The sequence below is a fragment of the Tympanuchus pallidicinctus genome, unplaced genomic scaffold (genome assembly GCF_026119805.1).
Source record: "Tympanuchus pallidicinctus isolate F22 unplaced genomic scaffold, pur_lepc_1.0 scaffold3, whole genome shotgun sequence".
Lineage (NCBI taxonomy): Eukaryota > Metazoa > Chordata > Aves > Galliformes > Phasianidae > Tympanuchus > Tympanuchus pallidicinctus.
Window position 1 is genome coordinate 99,442,716 of NW_026294747.1, and position 14,977 is coordinate 99,457,692.

The 14,977-nt window shown below is 44.1% G+C and overlaps 1 protein-coding gene and 1 long non-coding RNA gene across 2 annotated transcripts in view; one reads left to right on the forward strand and one right to left on the reverse strand.

Annotated features, from left to right (window-relative positions):
- Positions 1-4,625: 4,625 nt before the first annotated feature.
- Positions 4,626-5,556, reverse strand: LOC128087314 (uncharacterized). Its single transcript, XR_008209784.1, has 2 exons — positions 5,349-5,556; positions 4,626-5,275 (listed from the first exon to the last, which is right to left on the reverse strand). It is a non-coding gene; the product is annotated as an uncharacterized LOC128087314 (long non-coding RNA).
- Positions 5,557-5,562: 6 nt separating this feature from the next.
- The window catches only part of SH3BP5 (SH3 domain binding protein 5), a 42,031-nt gene continuing 32,616 nt past the window's right edge, over positions 5,563-14,977 (forward strand). The window contains exons 1-2 of the mRNA XM_052696716.1: positions 5,563-5,702; positions 6,683-6,745. Coding sequence (XP_052552676.1) covers positions 5,622-5,702; positions 6,683-6,745 — 144 coding nt within the window. The 5' untranslated portion in view covers positions 5,563-5,621. The remainder of the gene's footprint in view (positions 5,703-6,682; positions 6,746-14,977) is intronic.

Genomic DNA, 14,977 nt, shown 5'->3' on the forward strand with positions numbered 1-14,977 from the left:
GTGAGAAGAAAGTCCTGTGGTGGAGGTGATTCTCTACGAAACTGCAGCAAGCATCTATCGAGCTATTAGTCATGTACTGTATATTTAGTAACGCTTATGCAAATTTTATATAAATATATATTTACTCACGCTCTGTATAAAGCATCATCCAGATCAGGTTTCATGGTAATTAGAAAAGTAGCTAATACAAAGGGATACAAAAGTATATCCAGTATAAATTGACCAAGAAGGTAATTGTGTTAACATATATTTAGCTTTTTTTTTTTTTTTTTTTTTTTGAAAGTTTCTAGGCTAAGCATGGCTAGAAAGTAGACTGTACCTCTTTAAATCAGCCTCCCTTCTTTGTAGCCTTGAATGACTAAAGGGTATTTTTATTCATCCTTAAGCGATGCTTGTTAAAAAGAAGTGAACTAAATGGCGTTTTGGGATGTAGCGTTTTCTTTAAATACATTCCTTGTAGGTGGAATAGCACTTTTGTGTGTGTGTGTGCTATGCTCAAGCCCCATTAATGTATCTTTGTGTTCACTGTTTGTGTGCAAGTTCGTAAGGTGATTGCATTATAATGTGCTGCTGTAAAAAAGAATGCTTGATTTTTAGCGCTTCCTAAAATGCAGAGTGAGATCATGCTGCAAACGTTGGAAATATAGAACTGTGATAATTTGATTGAGAAAAAGCCAGACCACTTCTGAAGTGTTTAAATTCCTTGGATACACAGAGTATTAAAACCTTCAGTAAATGCAGCCTGTATCTTCAAGTACAAAGCATGGGCTTAGCCTCTTATCAGTGAGATTTAAGTCTTGGAGAACCAGATCTTTAAATGTACTGGGGTTGTGGGCGAGATCCTACTTAGTGCTTAAAAAATGTTTCCAACATGCACAATATACTTCTGAGAAGTAGCAAAGCATATGGGGCTTGAAAGCTGGTAGAGCAGTGTCTTTGCTGCAGTTCAGAAGAGAGAGATGGTGACTTTGTTTTATGTGAGAACTCTCTGGGCTAAACTAATACATGGTGTAATGTTGTCAAAGTTAGTGTGTATAATTAGTAAAGCAGTCTTCAGGATTAGTTCAGTTTGTAGCAGTTACTTAGAGGATTTTATGCCCATAAGTGTATTTTGAGAGCCAAGTTGGATGTACTTTGTTAGAATTGGACTGTTTATACTTCTGTGTTTATTTGATGGTAGTTTACTTAAATTGCAATGATGCTTCAATATTTGAGACCAATGGGAAATGAGCCTCTGGCATCATAACCAACAGAAGCTGAAGAATTATCAGAGCAGAACCACTTTTCCAATCCCCTTGAGAAAACAGAGGCAATATTCTGTAAGCAAGGCTGTGTCTTAGTAATTTTTCTCCACAGGGTTTTCCAGGAACCACGAATGTGTCTTCAGTAATCAGATATGAGCCAGTTAGTCCTGAACTTTGCTCAATATGTTATCTGTGTTCAAAAAGGAGATAGTAAAACTTGTTTCTGAGGAAGGAGATGCAGCTTTGATTTGTGTTTTAAGCTCTTCCCTCTAGTGCTTGGGCAGAAGCAAGCTTTGAGGACAGTATAAGCACAAATTTGAATGTAAGATAGGCTAGAAAAATACCACACATCAAAACAACAAAATAGCCCATCCCAACCCTTCCTTGAAATCTGTTGGAAACATACCATCACCAGACGTATGTAGAATTTCACTATCCATTCACTTGGATATTTTTTTCCCTGCTAAATTAACTACAGTCATTAATATGTTTTTCCAAGTGGTCCCTCACTGACACATACTTCTTCCCAGCTGATTTTATTTAAAATGTGACTTCTGTTTCCCCAGTGTCTAATCAGCTGATGTAATACCTAGTCTACGAAACATCCTTCAGAACAAGGGAGAAAATTCTCCATACTCCTCCCGTGCTGAAGTTTCCAGCTCTTCCCTGACAAATGCTGTCTTTACTCTGAGGATTTCTGTGGGACCAAAAAACCGGGTTATCTAGCAGCTTCTCCTGAAAGCCAGACTGCTGTTTGGCCAGAACGTGGCCCTCACCCAAAGGTTTCTGTGCTCCACATCTAGCATTAATGATAAAGATTGTGCCCCAAATAGCAACTGTTGTGTTGCACAACACAGAAGCATTGCCTGGTGTGATTAAAGCAGTTGTTTAAGTGAGTTGGACCGTGGCTCTCCCTGTACTGGTGCTTTTCAGATGAGCTGTACCACCTCCAAAGTAACTTGTGTTGAGCCACAGCCTGGCCTCATCATTCAGTGCTGGTCCCCCACTGTGGCTGCTCCGGAATCCATCAGTGAAAGAGAGCTCTGTTCCTTCCTGCCCCAACCTTGCTTGATAGTTAAACACTGAGTGCTTCAGACCAGGGCTTGAAATATTGATGTAGGAGAAAGTGCGCAGGCTGCCTTGGTCAAACCCATGCAGGCTTTACTCAGCTGCCTTTGTGCATGGTGGGCCAGTGAGGGAAGTGAAAAGGTCAGCATGACTGGCTGTCTTTTTTGGGGGGAAGTTTCTTACTTTTGACACATCATGTAGGAGATTTGCTGGGATGAGATGACTCATGACTCATGACTCAAGCAATACCCAAATGCCATCATCTGCAGATGATGTCTTGTGCTGTATTGGCTTAAGTGGAGCATGGACCCTGCCTACATGCTGTGCGGGAGGGCTGCTCGCACAATCCTGGGGCTCTATGCCCATTGCATGAGACAGTGGTTTCAGTCAAAGCTAATTCGTGGCGAACAGAGAAAACCAATGATGCAAATAACATTATTGAGTCTTTTATTGATATTCGTGCATTCTGAGTGGTCTCCCTTTCTCTTTAAATTCCTCCCTCAAGGCCATTTTTCTGTTTATGCCTTAGTGATGTCAAATTTGTGATCTGTGCATTCTTCAGCAATTTTTTGAAAATGAATCTCCTTGATGCACTAGTCTGATACAAACCAATCTCAGCAGCCTCGGGGCTGCACGTGAGCTTTCAGAGCCACAGGGAAAGGGACTCTGCATTCATACCATCTCTTGCACAAAGCCAAGCTGTGCGGGCAGCTCTCCCAGTACACTAACTCCAAGCACAAAAGAGGAGAGAAACAGCTTGCTCTGACACAATGGTAGCAGATTGATAGATTTGGCTTGATTTTATTTGAGTTCTGATAATCTCTGGGGCTGTCACAGTGGCAATGGAAGAATGGGGTCCTCGCTCAGACATGAGAAATCCCTTGGGAAGAGCACAGCCCATGTAGGAACATTTTGGTGCCTCAGTAGCAAGCAGTGCTTTTTGTGTAATGGCTCAGACCACCCGGGTCTTGGAGAAACGGAACAAAGCTACCCTAGCTCTTCTACACGGCTGTGTTTTCCACAGTAGGATTGCCAGGATTAACCCTTCCATAAGCTTCTTTGTGGTTTCTAGGATGACTAGAGCTTTGGATGTTGAACCACATGAGCCACATGAGAGACCCTGGGACTCTGGAGCTCTGCATTGTTTGTACACGTTGAATTCCCTTAATGGCAATCAGTAAAAACGAGCCACTGGGGTCTGGTGATGTTTTATTTTTCTTTACGTGGTTCCTTTTGCTGTGAGAAATGAAGATGTGAACAGCCCATCTGCATTTTTGCAACACCTCCTCTTTTCCTTGATTATTTTGGTTTGATGGTGTCACTTTGTATGTTTATAATCTTTTCAAATGTTTGTGCCACTCTCTTCTTCCTCTCTATGTTGCTTTTTTTTTTTTTCAGTTGCTTTCATAGAAGCACAGAATCAAAGAATCGTTTGAGTTGGAAGGGACCGTTGGAGGTCATCTAGTCCAACTCACCTGCAATGAGCAGAGATGCCTACAAGCTCCATCAGGTGCTCAGAGCCCTGTCCAGCCTGAACTTGAATGTCATCAGGGATGGCACATCCACCACATCTCTGGGCAACCTGTGCCAGTACCTCACTGCCCTTAATGTGAAAACCTTCCTTATATCCAATCTAAATCTCCACTCTTTGAGTTTGAAACCATTTCCCCTTTGTCCTATCACAACAGACTGTGTTAAAGAGCCTGTCCCCTTCCTTCTTACAAGCCTCTTTAGATATGAAATGGCTGCTCTCAGGTCTCCCCAGAGCCTTCTCTTCTTCAGGCTGAACAGCCCCAGATCTCTCATCCTGTCCTCACAGGGAGTTGTTCCATCCCTGGGATCATCTTTGTGGACCTCCTCTGGATGTGCTCCGACAGGTTCATGTCTCTCTTCTATGATGCATTCCACATCTGGACACAGTGCTCCAGGTGAGGCCTCACCAGTGCAGAGCAGAGGGGCAGGATCACCTCCCTCACTCTGCTTTCCATGCTTCTTTTGATGCAGTCTAGTATACAGTTTGAGCTGGGAGGGCACATTGCTGCCTCATGTCCAGCTTCCCACCCACCAGTACCCTCAGGTCCTTCCAGGGAGGACTGTGCTCCATCCGTACATCCCTCAGCTTGCATTGATAGTGAGGGTTGCTATGACCCAGGTGCAAGACTTGGATTTGTTGAACCTCATGGAGTTCACCTGGGCCCACTGCTCAAACTAGTCTGGGTGGCATCCCATCTCTCAGACTTTAGTTTGTTTAGAAGAGCCTGAATACTTTTTTCCCCCTCCTTTGTCACCTTAGGAACATGATTTTTTCTCCTCTTGTGCTTTGCTGTTTTTTTTTTTTTTTTTTTGATTTTCCATCTGTCAAAGGAAGCACTGTCACCAAGAATAAGAGCTATTTATTTATTTATTTATTTATTTATTGTTGTTGTCTCTGGGGAATCTTCTAAAATCACATAATCACAGACTATCCCAAGTTGGAAAGGACCCATGAGGGTCATCTAATCCAATTCCTAGCTCTGCAGAGAACCACCCCCAAATCACACCATATATCTGAGAGTAACAGAGATTGGGTTAAATTAAGAAGTGATACTTTCAAGGCAGAGATGTTCCCCACTGATCTGAAATGAGCTGTCATCCACCAAAGGGAAGGAGGACTATTAATCTCTGTACGGGTTTTACTTTGAGAAGGGAAGAGAAGCCTCGTGTTTAAAACGGCATTTCCCCCAGAAGGGATCCCAGCCGGGCCTGAGGAAAGCTTGAGGAGGAGCTGCTGGGGCCCAGCGCTTCTGCAAGGGGCTGCTTTGTACGGGAAATGCAAGGACGTGCAGTCAGGATGCCTGTCCCGCAGCACCCAGTCGGTGCAACCGTTTCTTGCTCAGCTGCCACGCCATAGGAATCTGCTTGTCGTTTGTTGGAAGCACACAATTTTTCTTGCCTTTTCTTTCCTGCAAGTTCACCAGCAGAGCCTGCAGAAAGAGGAGAGAAATAAAAGAAGGGGGCAAAAGGAGCGGTGCGAGGTGTGGTTGGTTTCCCCAGCACCTCAAATCGCTCATCTCGGCTCCGCGCAGTGGACGTGCGTGGGCCTGCTGTGCCCGGCGGGGCAGGGAGGAACGACAAAAGAAAAATAACATAAAATAAAGGGCATAAAAATAAAGGAAAGAATTGGGAAATATCCTTTTCCCTTCCTTCTCCAGGCACAAAGGGCCGGGGGGGGCCGCGGGCAGGGAGGGGTTTCCCCGGAGGCGGGGCCACGCCGAGGTGGCCGCCGAGCGGCAGCCGGAGCGGAGCGGGCAGCGGCGGGCGGGAGCCGCCATGGAGCCGGGGGGCAGGCGCGGCCGTGCCGCCGAGGAGGCCCCGCGGCCCGAGGAGGAGGAGGTGGATCCCCGCATCCAGGTGAGGGAGCCCCGGCCGCGCCCTTCCCGCGCGCGGGGAGGACGCGGCGCTATTCGCGAGCGGCTCGGGGCGGCTCTTTGTCGGCGTGCGGCCCCCTGCCCGGCTGCCGTCGGCCGTGACCTTGGCTGCGGAGTGGGGCCGGCACCCCGAAACGCGGGGATGGGAACGGGGTGCGGGAGGAGATGGCGTGCCGTTTTAGTTTTTGTTTAGGAGAAGCTGTAATGGCAGCTGGCGTTTCCTCTGTGTCAGTGCCGTTCGGGAGGCTTTTTATTCTGTCGCGTTTTCACAGATGAATTTTTTCTCCCCCGAAGCAAACCGCGATCTGCTGCGTGCCGCGGGCACGGCGGGTATTTTTGGGTCTGGCTCCGCGGCTCGTCGCAGCTGGCCGTGAGGAGCCCCGCAGAGTGGGGGAGGGCTCCTCTACTTTTACCTCCAGTACGTGTTTATTCAGAGGATTTAATACCTTTGCTTTTGCTGTTAGAGATCAAAATGTTGGCTCGAAGGCAGGCTTAATAAACATCGTCGTCTGTCCCACTGACTGGTTGTGTTATAGAGAGGCTTGCTAAAATCTAGAGCACGATGTTTTCCTTGTATTTCTTGTATCTCCTGTGATCAGACCGATGTGATGCTAATATATTTGGGAGTATCTGTGCAAAGTAGCAGATGTTGGCTACCTTGACGAACAGGACAGAAATTATTGTACTTGACGTTTATTTTTGATTGTGAGCAATAGGCCAGAAAAGGAAATGCACAGCCCTATTAGAATTAAAGCAGTAGAGCTGCTCTGATTATTTTTCTTGTAGGATGCAGAATACAAGACCGGTGGCAAAGTTGTTCAAAGTGCCTCAGGTTTTCCTGTTTTCATTAAATATGTAAGCCACGGCCCTTGTGAGCTTTCTGTGGGGATGCTAACTGACTGTTCTCAGAAACATTTCCCCCAGATTTCTTCAGACACATTCAGCATTTTCTTTCTTTTTCAGGGGGAGCTGGAAAAGCTCAATCAATCTACAGATGTAATCAATCGGAGGGAGACGGAACTGGAGGTAGGGAATTCATCCTTGTGTCTTCCTTCTGTGCGTGTTTGGGTTTTGTAAGCAACAGAAAGAGGTTTTTGAGCAGGTTCCCTCCTGAACGGTTATTCCAAGTGGTTATTTGGCAGCAAGGAACTGACAATAATCTTGAAAGGTGTGAGTGATGCTGACAGTGTGAAAGCCCTAAGTGGAACAGCCAGCCTCCTCCACTGCCAAAACCCTATTTTTAGGATTTGAAACTAAACTAAGACAAGTCCTGTTTTCATGAGTTGCTCCCTTGGGTTTTGGTTCTTGTGATTTTCGGCAACGAAAGTTTGTTTGGTTAAAAGATCTTTGGTATAAAAATGATTTATTTAATTTGTAATTTTTTTTAAATTGTTTTATTTTTTTTTTTTTTTTTTTTGCCACTATTTCCCTAACTCAGAAAGTAATGATGGAAAGTTGAAGAACTGAAAGGAAAGACTTTTTACTCAGGGAAAAAAAGGGTTTTCTAGGCTGTTTAAAAAAAAACAACAGTATGTTCTGGAGTGGTTGATTTGAGTTTCAGCTTTTGAGCCATTCTTCTGCAAGGCTCAGCACCGTGGATCTAATACTGGCTCAGAATTAATTGGCCCACTTGAGCATTTAAGTGTTCTTTTGTTATCTGCAAAACAAAAGATAAAACCTATGGAAATCTGGGGTGAAAATATTGTTAGAGGAAAGCTGGCACAACGTTCTACTTTAGATCCTAAATAATTTTGATAACATTGCAGTATTTTGAATACTATATTCAGCTGTTCCATTCAGGTGGACAGGATGCAGCAATCCCTGAGCTTGTTGTGTGGCAGTTTTTCTTCTCTTTATTTTTTTATTTCTGGCACGTAGATCATGAATTTATTGGCAAATAAACTTGGCGGAACTGAGGACTATTTGTTATGCAAAATTAAACTATATTTCAGCTGTGAAAAGCACTCTTGTGTCACTAGCTTCATTTGAATTTGAAGATAGAGCTTAAAAAAGCAGTATGCTAGTCGATCTGTTTAGGTGCAACAGTACCAATTAAATGCATTCCGACTCCCCTCAGGAGCAGTACTATATATGTATATATGCATGTACTATATATATATATATATATATATATATATATATATATATATATATAGCTGTTGGTAGATGCAATTTAAATGGACTTAAGACATTTCTAGAGGAATGTTATTTCTGGCTTTATTTTTTTGCAACATATAAGTCCTTGCTCTTATACTGCAGACTGAAAAGGCTCCTTGCCTGAGCTCTTTTATAGGAGAAATCCACAGTTGGGAAGGAGGAGCTGAGACTTTGAAACAGTGATGCCAGTTCCCAAATGTGAATGCTGCTGAAGAACATGGGCTTTTGGGAGAGCCATGCTGAATTTGCCTTTGAAGTTTTGACTGCTCCTAGCTGCTTGCCCCTCCTGTTGCCCATTTCTTGTTTGTGTTGTTGCTGCTATTGCAAAATGGTTCATTAGATTATGTGCTTTATTTTCCTTCCAAACAATGGAGTTATATTTATCCTGTGCTTCCGTTACTGAAAATACAAAGCGACTAATGTAGTCGTTGACTTTATAATAGTTGATGTTAATGGGAACACAGTATCATTAGGCTATTCACATTAGAGGAAGCTGATACAGGACATCTGGTGGTATTGCCTTGCGGTCCCTTCATTCCCGCTGTTGAATATTTCTTGGATGATCTGAAAAAGCAAATGGAGGGTTTGAAGGGAAGGTACATTTCTTTGAAGGAAGTTCAGGAAAAAAACCCTCATGTTTTCGTGACTTGAAGTACTCTCTAATAAGCAGGAAAAGTAACCTTGTGGCATCACAATTCTGAGTCTGCTTTGGACTTCCTGCAGCTTTGCGCAGCCTCTCCAGCTGGATTGCTGTGCGTGCCGGCTCTTTCCAGATCCCAGTAACAGGAAAAATGCTGTAGGCGTGATGTGTTTGTAAATCCCATGCTTTCGTTCTCACTGTGCCTCAGGTCTACATCTGCAAAATGGTCATATTTACCCAGTAGAAATATTCTGGGGCTAACATCAGTCAATGCTTCTAAGATTGTGACATTGCACTCTCCCTGTGCAGCCAAAGGCATGTCAGTGTTTTAATGATGTCAAAGTTGGCTGCTCACAGTGGTGACAGAATGAAGGATCCCGTTTAAAGTTGATCAGCTTACCTTCTTAAAACAAATAATTAAGAAAAACCCAACAACCTGCACCCAAACCACCTTGTCAGAGCTGTGATTTTACACACATGGCATGACTTGAGGAGAAATGTTGAAGTTGGCTAAATCTATTCTTTTTGGTATGAGCACTCATTTTTCGCTCTTTTGGCCTATCCCACAAAAAGCTGAAGGAATATCCTGACCTTAAGGTGCTCACAGGCTGTCCAGGACCTGCAGAGCTGATAAAGGACACTTGAGTGGCTGGTAGTTGTGTTCCCCTAATGTATTGCCTGTTAATGAATCTTTGGCTTCATTTGAAACCTGTCAAGCCACTCTTACTAAGTGCAGCACTGAGCGTTACTGACACAACAAAGGGATGATAAAGGCCCTCCAGAGAATTGAACACTTGGCTTTCCCCGTGTCCGTGCTTGTGTCTGAAGAGGAGTTGGAAACATCTTGCAGTGGAGATAGAAGCAGGTTTTGACCAAATGCAAGTTAGAGCAGTAACTTGCTATTCTGGTATTTTTCCTGTTTACTGGAAATACATCTGCTTGGGAATTCCCATCAGGAGCTGGAAATGCACTTAGCAAATGTGCACGACGTGCCCATCCATCTAACCCCTATATATTGTTGACCAGCTCCTAGAAGTGCAATTCAGCTGAGCAGATCCATCGAGGGAACCTCTGGCAGTGTTGCAGGGGGAAAAATGTAGCACATACCATTAAAATTACCAGTGGAATCTCAGCAATCCCAATGTGGTTTTTCTTAGAGCTTTTGTGTTGCTGGAACTTCAAGCCTGCTAGTGTTTGTTAAGGGACAATGATTGCACACAAAAAGTAGAGCTAAGCAGTGCTCCTTTCAGCCATGCTTGTTTAAGTGTGACTTGTCTAGGATCCTTCCTATCTGCTCGTCTAGATTCTCTAGTCCCAGTCTGCAAGGCTTCGTGCTCCTTTTAGTCCTGCAGTTGTCCTAAAGGTTACTCTGGGTTGATGTTGAACAGAGTCACAGAAAAGGGCTGTATCTGCTGTGATGCTCTCGCTTGTGAGCTCGGTCAGCATGGGAACCCCTTGCAGAAGGGGAAGGACTGTCCTTTCCACTTCCCCCTTAATGTACTTGGTTTATGGGGCTGAAGCTTCGTATTTTGACCATGTCCCATGAAAGAATTTTATTGACTTTTTTTTTTTTTTTTTTTTAAAGATCCACCTCCAGGTTTTAGAAGAGTGGCCTGTCAGCATCAGGAATCTCATTCTGTGCATACTTGAATGGGCTGGGGAAATTTATCTGTAGGGCCATCAGTCACCCCACGCAGTGTTTTCCAGCATCCTGGCAAAGAGTGTTCAGCAGAAGGAGGAGCAGCTCAGCAGCCCTTCTTCCTGCTGTCTTTGGGAGCAGGATATACATGTGTGATGGATTTGTCCAGCATCAAGAGCTCTTTCCCTGTCTGTATTATCTGTTTGTTTCCATAGGAAATGGTTTCTATGTATTATCTTTTGTTTCCATAGGAAATGGTTTCTACATGGGGATTGGTGTTAGAGTAGTTATTTTGCCTTCTGCTTTTGTCTGTGGATGAGTAAGGAAGGGCTTCTTCCTTTACTCCTAGTGGTAGGAGCAAATGCCTGCCTTTGCTGTGTGTATAGTGGGACAGCATACTTGCTCCCACCCCTGCACATTGCTGGTTCTGACCCCCATGTAAACTCTGTAACAGAGGAAGGCAGGGAGGAATGCTGCCTCCCTCCTGGAAGCACAAAGCTTGTATCTGGAGAATCCTCATTGCCCGTGCACCTCCAGGCTGGTTTAATGGGTTGTCAGAGGTTCTGCACACCAAATTGTCAGGATGGGCATAGGGCAGCCTTTGTAAATGAAATAAAGATGTGCTTGATACCAAGATGCTTCACACACAGTTGATGTGCTAGGTTTATTTTAAGAAGAAAATTGTTTGAGAAGACATGCTTCTTTTGATGGGCTGAAATAGTGATTTGTCTGTCATCTGGCTTCTAATACCAGCTCATCAGTGTTGCTCATCAGAAAGGAAAAATGAGCATGCTGTATTCTCCAGCAGATGCAGGTTAAGTGCGAAACTTCATGTCTTTTCACATTTTGTAACAAAAAAGCAAAATGGGTGTAGAGGTCCTGCATGCCCCCTACAGCCTTGCTTGGAAAATCTATCATGTGAGAGAAGAGTGCTAAGGATTTTCAGGAGGAAAGGTGACAGAAGTGGAGCTTGAACAGAACTAGAAGAAGATGCTGAAAAGTAAGTTGCTGCTCTTAACCTGATGTACCAAGTGCTGCACCCACTGGAGTGTGCATAGCAACCACCTGTGGAGTGAGAGTCCAGTTAGGAAGGCTGTAACTTTAATGGAAGGTTTGAGGGCTGCTTTTTTTTGCATATTGCAACAGGTGTGGAGGGTAAAGTGTCTTAATCAGCTTGTGCCAGCTTTGGAAAGGTTTCTCTTTGTCTCATGGAAACAGCTATGAAGGAGAAAGTGTTGGAAACATTAGTTTGCCAGTTGGCTTTTAATATTGCCTATCTGTTGAAGTTGGTGCTGTGTTTTTTGTAAAAGTGACAATAGAAGATTATAGAAGAGGAGGAAAATGGACTTTTGAAGTATTGCTTGGTGTTTGAGATGCCTTTTGTCAGCTGTATTGCTTTGGTTACACTTTATGTGGTTTGTATATGTATCCCATACAACGGTGAGAAAAACAAACCCATGATTGTTTGTTATTTCTTTTTTTTCCAAAAATGCCCAGAAATGTTGTGGCTGATTCACAAGACTTGTACCTAAGCTGTGCTCTTGCTGCCTGTGCCAGCTAGCCTTTGTGCTGGGAAGCCATCCTTGTCAAGGAACTGAAGTACAGAAGCTAGAAGCTGAGGATTGTGCTAGAAAAGCTGCACAACATATGCTGTGTCGTCTTGGTGCTGCTAACAGCAGGGAGTTGCAGGAGTTGTCTTTTTTTTCTTTCTCCAGTATCTGTGGTGCTGGGCGATGGTCTGAGCATAGCGAGTCTGGCAGTTCAGCAGTCACACTCGCAGGGTGCTCATCACCCTGTGGGACTTGATGAGCACCATGAGGATGGGCTGGTGTTTGTCTAGTGCAACTGGAAGGTTTCACTAGCGCTTGGAACCGTGGGGAGACTGCATCGCCATGCTGGTGGTGAACTTTGACATTTTTGGAGTGAGTGTTTATAGAATCGTGGAATAGCTTAGGTTGGAAGGGACCTTAAAGCCTATGCATTGCCAGCCCCCTGCCGTGGGCAGGGCTGCCACCCACAGGATCAGGCTGCCCAGGGCCCCGTCCAACCTGGCCGTGGGTGCCTCCAGGGATGGGCACCACAACTTCTCTGTCTGGGGTGCTTATGGCCCTTCACATGACAAGTAAAACCAGCTGCTATGGCTTTATCTCTTATTTAAACTTCTCTGGGGTGCCTGCCAGTCATCAAGACCATGGGAGTTGAACTGGTGGGGACTAGGTAGGCTGGCAGTGGTGAATGCACTGAGATGTGAGGAGCTCATGTGGCAGTGTGGATGTGTAACATGGCACCCATTTGCTCTTGGTAGTGTAGCTAGAGCTTCAGGACAATAAAAGCAGGGTGCCTGGTGCAGAAGTGCTTAAAGGTTTACAAGTCCTGGGTACCTCAGGTGCCACTTAGAGGATGAGTTACAGTATAGTAATTTGTATGCAGTGGTGGGAGGTTCATGGATCCAGAAGTTGCACTATCCTTGGTATTTTTTGGTTTGGTTTTGCTCTTTCCTTTTCCTCTTGGATAAGCATATATGTAATAGTTACAGAAGTGTATTTGGGGTGGGTCCCTAAGCACAGATTTGCTAGTGATAATACAAAATTGCTGTTGTCAGATTTCTTTGTTCCAAGTGCTTATCTTACCAGCATGGGAACTGAATTTTTTGATGATGTGCTGCATAGGGGCTGCTTATGTTTTTTAACTTGATGCATTTATGTTTGTTTTTCCTTTATTCGTTTTCCACACCTGGTATCCAGATGCACAGCTTGCACAAGTTGAAAACCAAACCTTCAGGTGCAGTCATTTAGAAATGATCCTTTTTATTGTATTGTTTCATTTATTTGAAAATGACTGTTTGTTCAATGTACTGCAGTACTTAGTGCTTTTCTCACATCGTGCTTGCTGTCTTATGGTTTCTTGCAAAATTCATTTGAAACAGCAAACCATGTATTGCCCAGTACTTTAATTGGAAGCACTCAGCCTCTTCTACTGAGGAACTCATTGACTCTGTACTTACTGTTTGAATGATACGCTTCATCCTTTCAGTTCATCACTTCATCCTTGGATTACTGACTGGATTCAAGTTTTTACAATAATAAATCTGTTTTGGCTCTGCTACTCACATGAGAATTGCCTTAAAATAGATTGGAGCACCTTAAAAAAGAAAGCTTTTTTGCACCACAAAAAATACTACTGATGCTGTTTAAGGTTTTAAATAACCTTGAAAAGGAACCAAATCAGCTTTTACTGAAGTATGTTTCCTTTTTTGTGAAACTAATGTGCTGGTGCAGACCTTCCCACTTCTGTGAGCGTAGTCATAGGCTCCAAAGTATATTAATTCTTTCAATGAATAAACAGTTGTGCATTCTAGAAATCCTCAGCATTACTGATGAAGATCTCCTGAATTAGAGTACATCTTCAAGCCAGCTGCTTCCTGATTTATCAGCATGTCCCTCAAGCAGGTTGCCTAAATCCTGGTCTCTAATTAGAATTACAAGGTTTGTCAGTAGCTCACATGGCCCTTCCTCTCAGTCTCTTTAAACCCTGGGCCAGGTCTCAGTCTGTGTTTGCATCTCTCTGCAACATTGCCATTGATTTACAGTCTGAGTTGGATACTGAGATTGAAATCAGGATTGCTCTGCTTAATGGTGTGGAAGTTTCAGTGGAGCAGAAAAGAAAATCTAACCTCTACAGCTAATCACATGGAGGGCAACTCTTCTCACATGGAAGAAGTTGGAATTTATGGTTCTTACATAAAACAAATAACAATCAAATGGAAAGTTAAGCCTATGTCAAGTGGTACAAACCTCTTCTGAAAAGACGGGCTTTAATGATGGATGATCTTTCGTCAGTGACCTGGAAGTTTTTTGTCTCTCTTGAAGTGTTTACAAAACGGAAAGAGGGGCTGACTTGAAAATACACCACTGCCATGTAGGAAGAGTCTGATTCTTCCTCCTACAGAAACCAAATCCTGTCTGTCCTCATCTGCACTATGAAGTGGTGCCTCTACTGATGATGCTTATTGGGGTGGGATGTGTGCTGAAGTGTAAGAGATGCTGGTCCTGTTTGAGTGTCAGCCTGCTAGCCCAGCTTGGTTAGTGAAAGGAGAGGCAAATGCAGTGAGTAGGATGCTAGATTTTGTATTGAAAATCTCTAGTAAATATCCAGCTATCGAAATTGATGAAGCAAGACCAAGGAGCCTTCTGGCAAGTGTCCTTTGGAAAGTTTGAGGAGTGGATGGAAATGTGAAGTTGTGGCTTGAACCGGTGATTGAGCACCTGGTGGGAAGGCAGGGCCAGCCCTGGTGTATACGGTACAGCTGAGTGACCAGGTGTGGAGCCAGGATCCACCCCTTCCCAGACCTCATTTAAGGGTTGGCTGTAGAAGTGAGGGTATCAAGTAGGCAGGGATATCCAGTGAGGCCTTACAAGGGTAAGCAGGCTTTTCCCTGTGTTTCTTTGTCCGGCTGCTGTACTGGAGCAAATCCTCACTTGCTGCAGGCTGGCGCTTTTCTACCTTGTTATCATTGCTGTGCTGTTCATTGCGTTATAGCATTACAGAGGACAAACTTGAATTTTTGTAATGCTACTTGTGCTCCTGAACCACTGTGAACAATAAGGCAGTGGAGCAGATGAGATGTTTGCCACCTAGCTGTCTCTCAGAAGTGGTTACGTTGCTGTTTGCCTCTCCTTGAATATTCTCCTAGCTCTTCCTCTCTGAGAAATTAACTGGCATAGGCCAGCTTTGTATAAAGCTGCCTCTGGAAGACAAACATTTGCTGCCCAGGATCCCAGCATTACAATCCAGTGCTGGGTTCTTCTTGTTACCTCTACTG